General features: G+C 37.7%; 1 protein-coding gene across 16 annotated transcripts in view; it reads right to left on the reverse strand.

Annotated features, from left to right (window-relative positions):
• The window catches only part of KDM6A (lysine demethylase 6A), a 161,907-nt gene that overhangs the window by 55,110 nt on the left and 93,600 nt on the right, over positions 1 to 13,197 (reverse strand). For 8 of the 16 annotated variants that reach the window (XR_015261036.1, XM_086766217.1, XM_086766183.1 and 5 more), the window contains exons 7-10: positions 8,670 to 8,724; positions 4,655 to 4,689; positions 2,295 to 2,360; positions 974 to 1,067 (exon numbers count right to left, since the gene is read on the reverse strand). Coding sequence is in view for 15 of the 16 variants with exons in the window: in XM_086766217.1 (XP_086622343.1) it covers positions 974 to 1,067; positions 2,295 to 2,360; positions 4,655 to 4,689; positions 8,670 to 8,724 (250 nt within the window). In the remaining variant the exon portion in view is untranslated. The remainder of the gene's footprint in view (positions 1 to 973; positions 1,068 to 2,294; positions 2,361 to 4,654; positions 4,690 to 8,669; positions 8,725 to 13,197) is intronic. The other 8 variants (XM_086766279.1, XM_086766275.1, XM_086766225.1 and 5 more) reach the window with 1 other exon arrangement.

Here is a 13,197-nt window from a genome sequence, read left to right on the forward strand (position 1 = left end):
GTGACAGCAAAAAGATCAGCACTTAGAAGTCCTGCAGTGAACTGCTCCAGGAGTTTCATTTGTGACTTTACACAGAAGAATTCAAAGCTAAACAAATTGGCCCATTCCAAATCCATACACAACCTGCCACAAAGAAAGTGGCCATGACTTAGTGCCAGTTACTAATCTGAATTAAATGACCATTATGTGAAAGTGCAAGGGGAAGGAGGAGAAAAAAAAAAAAAAAAAAAAAAAAAAAAAAAAAAGCCATAAGCCCACCAAATCAATATTTAGAATAATAAACTATATGAAGAACATGGAGAAAGTGAATGAAGAAATTTTACACTGAACTGACCAACTTTAACAAAATATTCTGGAAATAACTTTTATAATGTATACAGGACAAAAGTAATTTATTATACCCATCCATTAGAAATGGTGGTCTAAAAATGATTTATCAGCTTTCTATAAAAACGTAAGATGACAATTTTAAAAAAACAATACTTTTTCTCTTTTTATACGGTTTCTTTTATGGAATCTGATGATCCATTTTTAGTTACAGAAACAGGTTTTAATTAAGTACTATAATTAAAGAGAAAGAAAAGGGAATTCTTTTCATTTGCCATGTTCTTCTATTCTGCAACAGAAAAGAGTACTTTGGTTTATTGCATTTAGCCTGGCTATTCAAGGGATGTTCTCAGAGGCGAAAAGAGAACACAGAATTCTAACTGCTGCATCCCCTCATTGCCCAAAACCTGTGACACATATATTGTAGCAAGTGAAAGAGCTTCTTAATTCTGTAAGCTTAATTAAAATCTTTTCCTCCTCTCTTATTTGATTATCTACTGTTATGCATTCTGTTTTAGATTAAAATCTCACATATCATACTCACTGTATAAGACTCACTATGGAAATGGAGCCCTAAAAAAACTGCTGAAGGCAAAGATGGAAAAAAGAAACACACAGAAAAATAAAAAAAGTTAATTTTACATACCTAACTGCTGTAAGACAGTTGCTTTTACTTGTGCAGGAAGGTTTTCGATCTGCAAAAGTTGTTCATAAGCTTCCTTTGCAGAGTGATAGTTTCTCTGCAAAAGGAAAAAAGTAAATGGATTAATCATAGAGCTTACAACAGATCACCAAGAGCAACGATTTCACAGCACTGACAGCATACAAATACATTGACAAAAAATTCCAGAACTTTTTTTTTTTGCATACAGTGCATATGAAAGCTTTAATGAGTGACGTATATATATAGTAAGAGAATAACTTTCATAAATACAGTACTTAATATAAATTGGCTACTTAAAGTAATTAAAAGAAATACGCAAATTATTAAATTTGGTCAACTCCTCATATATGCATTATGCTTTTTATACTAAAATGAATATCCTACTTTAAAGGGGAATGCTTGAATGTGAGTCTACATCTGAAAAACTCCTACACAAATTCCTCCTGGGAAATTCCTAATGGAAATGAAGATCATCAGTAATTGGCATTTTTCCTTCCTTTGGTATATCTGAACTGCCTTTTCAAAATATTTGTTTTCCTAGTAAGTGTCCCACCATATGTAGAATTAAAACACATCCACAGATTATGTCTAAAGAATGAAGGTATGCCATCTTATTATTTGCTGTATAGTTTAAATGTGCTTAAAGCATGAAAACATTCAATTCTTAACTCCCTATGTGAACAGGTCTTGATATAGAAAACAGATTTCGAAGTTAGGATCATGGTCTTTATTGACTTCTGGAACAGTACGAGCTGGTTTGTATATATTAAAGGTTAAGACTTCTTGATAGATTATTTTTTTGTAATAACGTCAGCATTTATCTTTGTGTTATCCTAATAATAATTGTTTAACAATGAATGTATTTTAAATGCTTAATTCTTCTCTTTCTCGTCTCCCATGAAAGTTTAGAAGATATAAATGCTGAGATCTGTTAGTATGAGTAGGGTTTTTTTTTTTACTTTCTAAAACTTCTATACTTTTTAAAAGAAAAATATGCCTTCGGATAATTCAACATTAGATTCATTCTAGCAAACAGATGAAGAACGTACTAAAACAAACGGGGCCACCTAAATGCAAATGATCGTGACTTACGTTACATTTGTTTTATGAAAAGAGTACACAGTACTGACCACTGGTGTTTCAAAAAGGACAACTGGAAGAGAAAACTCTAAACAATGTAAATACCTATTAGAAGCTAAAAATGTTATTAGGTTCTTGAGATCTCACAATCACAAAAGACAACTCTGTTGGTTTTAAAACCTTATTCTAGTCAGGAAAAAAAATTAAAGCATCAATTACATACTTTCAAATGGAACAAGGGGAAGTTGGTAGAAAAGATTTTTAATTGGTGTTCATGAAATGCAGACAACTGGTAAGAAAACAAATAATATAAATAAATAAAATATCCATGGCCAGCAAAATAAAAACAATCAGGAAAAAATTTAAATTTAGCATTGGGAACAAAAGTTGTCATTTATGACTATGAAGGATAAGCAAATGAATAGGTGTTCACTGTAGAGGCATGACAGTGGAGGCAGAAATCCAGATGTCACATAGGTAAACAGTAGTGCCTAATATTCCCACTTTGAAAGAGATGTTTACACGCCTGGGAAGATTCAGAAAGACCTATTAAAACAGGGTGTGTTTTCCAGATCTAGAGTACTTACTTTCGCTATTTGTTGTATTATTTACCCTTTAGAAATCTGACTACACATATGTCTTAAAATATGACAGCAAACTGTCATAATGTTTACATTTCGTTTTATTTAGATATGTTAATTCCAAAGCCCCAAAGTCCTTGATATTGGCTGCATCATGAATGGTCTTAGAACTGGGAAGGGAACTCAGTCCAACATCTTTCTTTAGACACTGTGTAAGCTACCATCCTAAATAGCTAGAGGGACTCATGCTGCCACAGATTAAATACCAGAAACTAGCATTAAACACCATGAAAAACCCACTGCTAACTCTTATCACCAGCTCTTGCTCAGAGGCTGGCAACCCATCATTCAAACTCTAGTACTGTGAAGGTACATAATTAAACAATGAATTAACTTTTTCATTAAATATTAGAGAACAGATTATTTTCAAATATATGGAGGGATTCAGAAAGCTGTAGCACTGTGTCCTTTACAAGAAACCAAGCAACCAGCCTGTCTCCAAAAACACCTCTTCATTGGTCAGAGGTAATATCTAGAATGAAGTCAAGACCCTTTGTGGTTCCAAGTTTCTCAGATTTCGAAAAAGAAGATACCCTCCCAACCAGAACTGGGAGACAAACCAAGTCTAATAGTAGAATGCACTGTAACTTTTTTGCTCTCACTTGCATTAAAATAAACTTCCTGCTGCCTACGGTTGTCAGTTAGAAAGCACAGCTTAAGCACTTGTAACACTGGTCACACAATTATACAAGGCACCTGGCATGGTGACCCGAGATATTCTACTTTCAAAAGAACTAAGGTGTTGAGGATGCTTTGTTATATAAACACGCCAGGTGTGTGCCAATGCTCAGCATGAAATCTGGATGGTGGCCAGGTAAGAACCACAACAAACCATGACATTTCTTAACAGCATTTGGGATGGGGGATTTCTTGTCGTATAGCTTTGCACCAAAAGCAATCAAAAAACCCCATCTTGTTTATCAAATCTCTTTTATTTATATATAAATAACTACAATCATATAAAACCTATAAATACGATAAAAGGGCGTACAATCTACATTATGTGACTAGTCAGTCAAATTACAAATAAACAGTAGCTATTTCAGTAGCTACCTGGTTTTAACTTACTTATATTCTGGAAGCTCAGTAAGTGCTCTATAACGTCCCAAAAAACTAACCTAACTCTGTGGAGATTTTTAGTTCTGTAGAAGTAGTAACACAGCTTTATGTGCTGTTGACCTCAGATCTCATACAATCATAGAATGGTTTGGGTTGGAAGGAACCTTCAAAGGCCATCTAGTTCAACCCCTCTGCAAGGAGCAGGGACAGCCCCAACCAGATCAGGTTGCTCAGAGCCTCATCCAACCTGGCCTTAAATGTTTCCAGGGATGGGGCTTCCACCACCTCTCTGGGCAACCTGTGCCAGTGCTCTACAACCCTCAGTGTCAAAATTTTTTTCCCAATATCTAACCTAAATCTATTTCCCTCTATTTTAAAACCACTACCCCTAGTCCTGTCGCAACAGACCCTACTGAACAGTCTCTCCCCATGTTTCTGCCACATCCATTCAGTTAAATTTGAAAATTTCAAGTCAAAGAAGGCACTTGGGCAACCTGCTAGACTCGACTGTGTGCATGTATGTATGAGAAACAATATAGATACATATCAACTGAGAAACTACATCTTTTTAATATCTGTACATGACTTTTAAAATACATATATAACCTCAATAAAAATTTTACTGAAAATTATGTTTAGAGGTTTGTTTGCTCTCAATTTGGGAGACTAGTAAATAGGTAAGCTTATTAAAACAGCTACTCCATTTTACAGCATGAGAGTCCACATACAAAATATTTTTAATTTAGCCAAAGCAAAGTATCTTTAGTAACTTGAGTCTTAAGCCTAACTTCACCAAAGCATCTGTAATCTGAATTCCACAGATGGATTACATCATGTAGTTAGAAACTCAACCACACTTTTTATGAAGGAGCTTAAAGCTTACCTGGATTTCATATAAGTGGGCAATGTGAAACTGAACTGTAAGAGTGCAAAAATAAAAATTATTAGTTTCAGTGAACAACAACATCAATTATAATTTTTTTCAAGTGAAGGATAGACAACATTTCAAATTTATCAATGCAAAACTAAGATGAACTACATTTTGAAGATATAAAAAAATGTTTGTTTACATTGATATTTTACACTTACTATAACAGAACTGACAGAGAATGAGCATGTAGCCTAACAAAGCGTTAAGACTGCAAACAGATGTTGCAGAAAGGCAGCCCACAGATTCTACTTGTATTCTGAAATGCAGTCCATAAACCTTGCCATAAACTTAGCAATAAAATCTCTTTAAGCAGAGATGCACAACAAGAGAATGCAGGTAGTATGTTCCGTACATAACTGAGTTAGAAAGATAGATTTTTATTGTCATTCAACTGCCAAGGGACAGACTAGCTGGGTTACAGAACAGAGAACTACATTATACACTGCAAGCCTTACACAGGATCTGAAATTTAGGTGGGTTGGTTTTTTTTTTCTTTTTTTTTTTTTCTTTTTTTTTTTTTTTAGGAATAGTCTTTCCCCTGTTAAATTGAACTAAAAGTGTTAATTACAGATGGTATTCTGATCATTCCTATAAAGCACCTTAAATTCCCCATACGAATTGCACAGAATGTCGTAATAGTACTAACAGCTCTTGGAGGCAAGAAAACTGCTGGCTGGAGAAAGAAAATGAACGTTGTTCAAAAGTAGAAGCAGAGGCAAAACTATCCTTAAAGAAAATTATCATTAAAGAAAAGGTAGAGTGTCTGATCTCTAAGGCCTGAGAACTGCTAACCTAAACTAGCAATCAACTGGTAGATAGCTAAAGCTAGTTGAGATGAATGTAATTCTTATTGTGATTTGATGAAGAAAGAAAAATCCCTCTGAGATAGACTTTTGCCTGATGTTCTTGAGGACTACAAGAAAGAAAATATCTATGTTCGAGCCAAGCTCAGTTCATTTCAATTACAAAGATTTCTTTCTCTTGAAGCTACAAAATAATGTGACACAGAGGTTTATACAGGTACTTTCGAGTTCCAGAGTTTCTCCCTGGGTCATAAAGGATGGGAAAAGCTCCTTTTGTGCATTGCTTTGTCCTTCACTATAAAGGAGAGAGCCTAGTGCACTTCAGAAACCATGTAATAATTAAATGCATCATCTAAAATTTTAAAAAACTTTTTGTCTTCCTTGCCAAAGGGCACATAACACACCCATTATGTTCACCATACTGTCAAACTTCACACTGCAGTGATGAAAGAAAAAATCTCTACTTTTGTTTTGGGAGTTCATTATCTAAAAAATCTCTCCTTTATTTTCTCCCCTCATAGCAAAACCCCTTCAGTGTGAGGCTACAGAGGGAAGCCATGCCTTGTAGAGGAAGAAATTAAAGGTGTCACATTAGAGACTGCCTAAATAGAGAGAAGACAAGCTTAGTACTCAAACGTTTCTGCTAGGAAGACACTGACTGTTAATGCTGTTACTCACCCAGCCTTTAGAAATGCAAGGTGTAGGATTAAGGCAATCTCAAGCATTTATATGAAGGTACCTGACACCCTGGGTGCACAGTTTTCCTTCCACTAAGCAGTATGGGAGAACTTGACAAAGTATCTCTCACTCGTCTTCACTCTTTTCCTTTGGGTATGTTAAACACTGTGCCCAAGGCCAGGGGGGAATGAAGCCCTTACACGGGCTACATAAATCTGGGGTTGAAGGGACTGTGGGAAAGGGTTAGGAAACCTTTAAAAAATTCAGAGATAGGATGAAAACTGATAAAGCTAGTGAGAAAGAATATGAATTAACATTAAATATAATGTAGAATCACATATTTGGCAGAAAACAGTAAAAGCCTATTGACTTAGGAAGAATTCTGCAAACAATTTTTACAAAATTATCTGTGTCTGTTCCTGGTGACGGAGCTTTGGGGAAGACCTTCTAGCACAGCTGGCTCCTTGATACCGATACAGCTAGCAGTTTCACCCATGTAAACAAACCCCCTGTCATTACCCTTCCTGACAGAATATTCACAATTCCATCCAGCACGGAAGTAAAGAAATAAAAAAATGCTTTTAAATACTTTATCTAATGCTTCTGAAGTTAGACTTAGGAGGTAACTTAAGAGCACCATGAAGGTACCTTAAAAACTAAGGGAGTAATTTCCTTCACAACTGTCTGCTTTTTAATTCTTACAGACTCCAAAACATGCAGGAACATATGCTTATTCTTGCATACAATTCTACTAACTATGGATTAATACCTGCAGGATGCTCAGGTAATAGCCTACAGTACACACTGCATATGACAGATCATACTACACTAAAAGATTAAAGTGTTCAAGTACAGATGAATATATGGTTGTCAACTAATAAAAGCATCAAATTACATTTTGTAATTTTTCTTAGTTCAATAGCAAAAGACTGTTCTGGTTTTGTTAGTGAGGGGGGGCCTAAGGTGGTAGCTTCTGTAGGAAACTGCTAGAAGTCGCTCCCCTTTGTTCAGTGGACTCGGCCGGGCCTAGGGCGGACCCGCTGCTGGCCAAGGCCGAGCCAATTGGTAGCAGAATGTCCCGTGATAACGCCTCTGCGATAACGTATTTAAGTAGGGGAAAACAGGAAAAAGAGAGAGGAGAAGATGTGAAGCAGCTGAGCGGGGGGCAGAGAGGGGGAGGCGCGAGCCTCATGGGCCTTGCAGGCCTCACCCTCTGGCCTCCTGCCGGGCAGCCGACTGGGCCCAACTCGGCCCGGCCCGGCTGCAAGAAGTGGAGAGGAGATGAGAAGTGAATAAGATGTAAAAAGGATCCTGAGAGGCGTCTGCCAGCCTGTTGTGAGGAACGGCTGCAGACGCCAAGGTCAGTGAAGAAGGAGGGGGAGGAGTAATGTGGCTCCTGGCCAAGATTCCTCTGCAACTCGTGGTGAAGACCATGGTGGAGCGGGTTGTCCCCCTGCAGCCCATGGAGGTCCACGGAGGGGCAGAGATCCACCTGCAGCCCGTGGAGGACCCCACGCCAGAGCAGGTGGAGGCCTGAAGGAGGCTGTGGCCCGTGGAGGGCCCGCTGGGGCAGCTGTTCTGAAGGGACTGCACCCCGTGGAAGAAATGACCCACGCCGGAGCAGTTTCACGGAGGACTGTGGCCCGTGGGAGGGACCCCACGCTGGAGCAGAGGAGGAATGCGAGGAGTTCTTCCCCTGACGATGATACAGCGGCGTAAAACAACGCGTGATGAACTGACCGCGACCCCCATTCCCTTTTCCCCCCCCGTGCCGCTCGGGAGGGGAAGGTAGTAGAGATAATGTTAAGCCCGGGAAGAGGGAGGGGTGGGGGGAGGTTATCTTGTTCCCTGTCTCATTCTCCTGCTAGTTTTAGAAAATAAATGAATAGTTTTCCCCAAGTCGAGTCTGTTTTGCCCGTGACGGTAACTTTAAGGATTTCTCCCCGTCCTTATCTCAAACCTTGAGCCGTTTTTCTTATATCATCTCCCCCTGTTCTCTCGGAGGGTGGGGGGAGCGGGAGAGAGACTGCGTAGTCTGGTCCTGATCAGGGCTGAACTACGACAAAGACTAATGCTGAATTTTAGATCCATGAATTTAAATTGCATTAAAATGACCATTGAAGAATGGCAGATTATCAAGATACCACGAAGTTCTAAACAATCACTATTCAAACAGTCATGGCACAAGCACTACGTTTATAAATAAATAACCAGCCAAGTAGTAAGTTTCCTCCAGAACTCACGTCTTCAGAGCAATTAATAAGCTAAGGCTGAATTTTTACTCATTCCGTTTTCTAAAACAATCCACAACTGCACTGGAATATCTGTCTTCACTGATATATGGAGATAGGTTTTGTAGTCTCCCTCTTTCAGTGCTGATTTGTTTAATTTTGAAGGATTGTTTCATTAAAAATTGATACAGTTGTGAGCATAAGACTTAAAAAAAACTACAACAAAATAAATGGAAATATTCATTGGTTACTTACTTTCAGCGTTAGACAAAGTGCAGGGATTGCAGTCAATCAAAGCTAACTGAAAATGCTGAAAAAGAAGAATGATTTGTTTTTCAAACAAAGTAATACTAGCACTTCGGCAAATTACTAAGAATAAATCAATTGTACTTGAAAATGAATACCGCATTTTACCAGGTGTCAAAGAAAACAATCTTCCATTTCTGATTAACTGTTTACTAGAGAAAAGTTTTTTTTTTTTTTTTATTGCAAACATAGCAATGCTTCTACTAATGTAAGATGGCAACAAAATATCTTCAAAAAACAACTGGGATAGCATCTGGAAGAACGATTGCATCAAATGAACAGTCAAAATTGGAAGATCAAGTTTTTCTCAGAATATACAACTGGGAACGTAGTCACACTAGCTCTTAGCCTCATGGAGATAAACATCGAAGACTCAAATTGTCTTATCTAGAAAAAACAGAATACTCTTCCTTCAAATTGAGTGATTTGAAGCCTTTTTAAAAAAATGATCGCTTGTCAAAAAGCACTTAAAATGAACACCTTTACATTAAAACACAAGTTCATATGTTCTTACATCCTCTCATCCAGGTATTAAGATAATGTCAGTTAAACATTACAGCTTGTTTATTTTTAATCACTTTTCCTCAAGAGATATGAAAAATACCTTTTAGAACATCCTTGCATTCGGAAGTTTGAGCCAAGCATTTCACTATGCTAGAAAGAAGGTCACACAAGCAGAGTAATGAACTGTCTGCCAGAAATTCTATATGTGAGCAACCATTTCACAAACGTCAGGCTAATTCAGTGATCATTATTTACAGTCTGAAATGCAAACAAGCGTGTCAAAATGAACTGAACAGGCAGACAAATTCAAGTGCCTCTGAACTTTTCCACAAACTTTATAGAAAATTCCTATACAGCGCAGAATTTGGATTAACATATTAATTCAATAGAGAATAAGGTCTAGGAACATATGAACCTAAGAGACAGTACATAAAAGGAAAAGAAAAAAAAAAACAACCAAAAAATAAATACGGTTTTAGGTGGCTTCTAATACACAAAACATTTCTGATGCTCATTTAGTTAGCACAAAAATGGTAATTTGTTCAGGATGCCAAACTAGATGACATCAGGAGCTTATTAGTGTAGCTGGGAAGGAGAAAAAAAAAAAAAAAAATCCTTATTAGTCGATGTATATGCAACTCACTTTCAGTATTGTCATACTCAGAGTTACTAGATACTACATAACTTTCCTCATGGTCCTAATAATACCTCGTGTATAGCATGTCTATGTAACATACACTTATAAGAAGAGTTTAACAGACCATCAAATTTTTAAATAAACATCTTTAACAGATAAATTTTTAGAAAATTAATGTATTATCCATAGCAAAGCATAAAAAAGACCATGCTCTTCAGAGCTCTGCAAGGTACACAGTGACGCTGCTGACTTCTATCAACATCATTTGTAATATATAGCAGCTTTTTAAAAAGTGGAACAAACTCAAGTTGAATTGTAATACAAATTTATGATTTTTCATTAACCTTTTAGCAGCATCATTCCCAGAAGAGAGCACAGAAAACAATCAACTCACATATACATTACTTATAAAAATAACTTCTTAAACTTAGAGCAAGCATTAAATAATAGCTTATAAATATTAAATATTAGCTTATTTCTCTGCATTCTGTGTTCCTTTTTCTAGTGTTCAGCAGTCAGAGAACTTAAAATCTCCCCTCACTTACATTGCAATGCAGGTTGTGTGCCTCAGAGACATCCTTTAGTCGGTTACCATAGTGATTCTACTAAGCAGGCAACTTAAAAAAAAAAAAAGGGCTAAATAAAAATAAAATGCTCCACTTTATATTGCATTTTGCCTGACAAAAAAAAAAAAAAAGGAACAGACCTATATACTTTGGCCTGTGCATCGATTATATAGATCCAAATGGTACAAAATTCATTTTGCATAATGTGTCATCTTGCACTGTCACTAACAATTAATATGAACAGATAGAGCAGAAAGGAACAGATTTGCTCTCACCTAGCAATGCCATTATAAAAAATAAGCAGATCTAAAGAGAAACGATTGACAACTGTTCGCTAGTAGCTTTTCAGAAGGCTTATTGCAGTGACACCCACTGAGAGAAAGCAGGCAACCATAAAAGAAAATCTACTCATTTTAGAATTTAAATATGCCAGCAGTATCGATGCTGTACAGTAAAAAAAAAAAAACAGAAATATGATCAGTAATGCCTCCTAAAAATTTAAATTCTTACTGCTACATTAGCTGACTTTTCCATTTCAAAATCCACATTACAAAAATTTTCTAAGTGTCTAAATTTCCCCTTGCACTGTTCACTAAGCTACAAACAGTAAAGAAATGGATAAACCGAAGCCTGTAACTACAGCAAAATAAACCATTTGCACTAAACAATTATCGCAAAGCAATACTCCGAAAACCCAAGAACCTCTGAAATACACATACATGAGCAAACCTACACCTCTTGCCAGATAAATAATACATAGCTCCCTGTTAAGTATTCAAAATCAGACAAAAAAAGCAGCATGCATGCATTCTAAGGCATAAAATTCATCAGCCAAAAGCAGATCCACTAATCACAATTACCAGAACCAAAACATGAAGAGAAAGAAAAAAAGAAAAAGAAAAAAAAAAAAAAAAAAAAAAAAAGGGTAAGCATTTCCAACTTCCATTTCTGCAACAAACAGAAGCGGCTAGTAAACATCTGCACCTCTCTCAAATATTGCAGTACTGAAGCTGGCTACCGCTGTGTGAAATAGTTATCATGCAGGAGAGGCCGCTGCAGTTCAGAGTCGACATACAATACCTCAAGGCAGACAGCAGTCTATAGAAATTCAAATCCCGAGTAAGAGGATTTACCTTGAAGGCAGTGTTCTGAATGTTAAAAAGTAAGAGGTTCTCTTCAAGGGCTGCAGCTCAACTCAGAATATACCTTGATTCCTAGCCGTCTGTAATTGCACAATTATCTACAGCCTATTTTGTCTCCTCTGGAGTCCTTGACTTGCCTCTGATTGTGGAAACAATTTCGGAGGTAACCTTTCCAAGGATCAGAAGGACAGTGGATTGCATATAAACAGAACTGATGAAAGCATTAGGTCTGGTAGTAAAATAACAGTAAACTGACAACTATTTAGGTAACAATATGTTTTCACTACTAGAATTAAACACCCATTCTCCTAACAAATTAGTCCTTTATGATTTAAGAGGCAAGTACCCAGGTTTTTGTTGTTTCTTTAATCAATACATGACCAACACAGAAAGAACAGTTTTCTTCTTAGTGCAAGATTTTCAGCGCTATCTCTGTTTACATCCAAGACCTCAAAATAGTGGTTCTACTCCCTCCTCCTCTCGAGGATGACATTAGCAAGTTTAGTAGCTCTCAGCTCTGCATTTGTTCAGCAATTAAGGCAAGCCATCATTTGAAACCTGACAATTCTCACAGACTTACCACGAAGGAAAGCTCCATCATGACTCAGTAAAATTCTGTCAGGAGATGGCTTTTTCTGCCTGTGTGACCTAGGTGTGATGCCTGTGTTCCTCAGAGCAGCCTTTGTTCAGAGAAGTAGGACACAGAAAGCCTTGCGTAATCAGCTGTGGCAGAGTGCCAAGCCTCCATTTGCCAGGCATGCTTGGGGCCAGGGGAGAGAGTCAGGAGAGGACATGCTACATGTGCTCCTGCGTCAGCTCATTGCTCCGCTCTCGGGCATCTTCTGAATTCAGAACAAATTCATCTTGTAATGTGAAGGTCTGTCTAGTGTAAACACTCAGTTACTTTTGTCCAACGTTTGGAAAAAAAAAACAAACAAAAAAAACCCCCCAAACAAACAAACAAAAAACAACCTAAAACCCTCAAGACTGAGGAAAAATGTTACATGGACAGGGCAGAAGGAAGCTGCTTGAGGGCAGAAGAAACAAAGGTCACATATACACATAAACTGAGCAGTATGTTCAGAAGAATCTCTTGTTTTGACTAGCTGCATCTGAAAAATTATTTTTTAACAGAAAGACCAGCATCTCATACAGTACACCAGAGTGCTTTTCACAAAGCTATCTCAACATTCACATTGCCTGGATGTTTTATCATTATTTGTGCAACACCAAAATCTAGCTATCCCCGTGTTACAGCCCGAAGGACAGCCACCACAAACAAAATGCCACAGGGAGATGGGATGACTCGAAGCTTGCCCCTGCTGCTGCATCACCATGGAGCTGAACCACCCCGGGCGGGGGTCCTTTCAGGACCTGCAGCGCTCTGCCTCCAGCCTACGCAGCCACCTAGGCTGAACCGAAAACACTGCATAATCCTTGTGGGGCATCTGTGGCCACCCAGCTAGTATGCGCAGCAAGCTACTACTGCGTGCTCTGAATGCCAACCTTACAGGTACAGGTACAGCTAATAAACCTGGACCAACGTCCACCTCTCACAAGAAGGTCTACAAATGAAGTAAGTGTATCAGTACCAATACTCACTAGCTCAAATGCTCAGCTTCTGAGTC

The sequence above is a fragment of the Chlamydotis macqueenii genome, chromosome 1, assembly GCF_036417535.1.
Source record: "Chlamydotis macqueenii isolate bChlMac1 chromosome 1, bChlMac1.mat, whole genome shotgun sequence".
NCBI lineage: Eukaryota > Metazoa > Chordata > Aves > Otidiformes > Otididae > Chlamydotis > Chlamydotis macqueenii.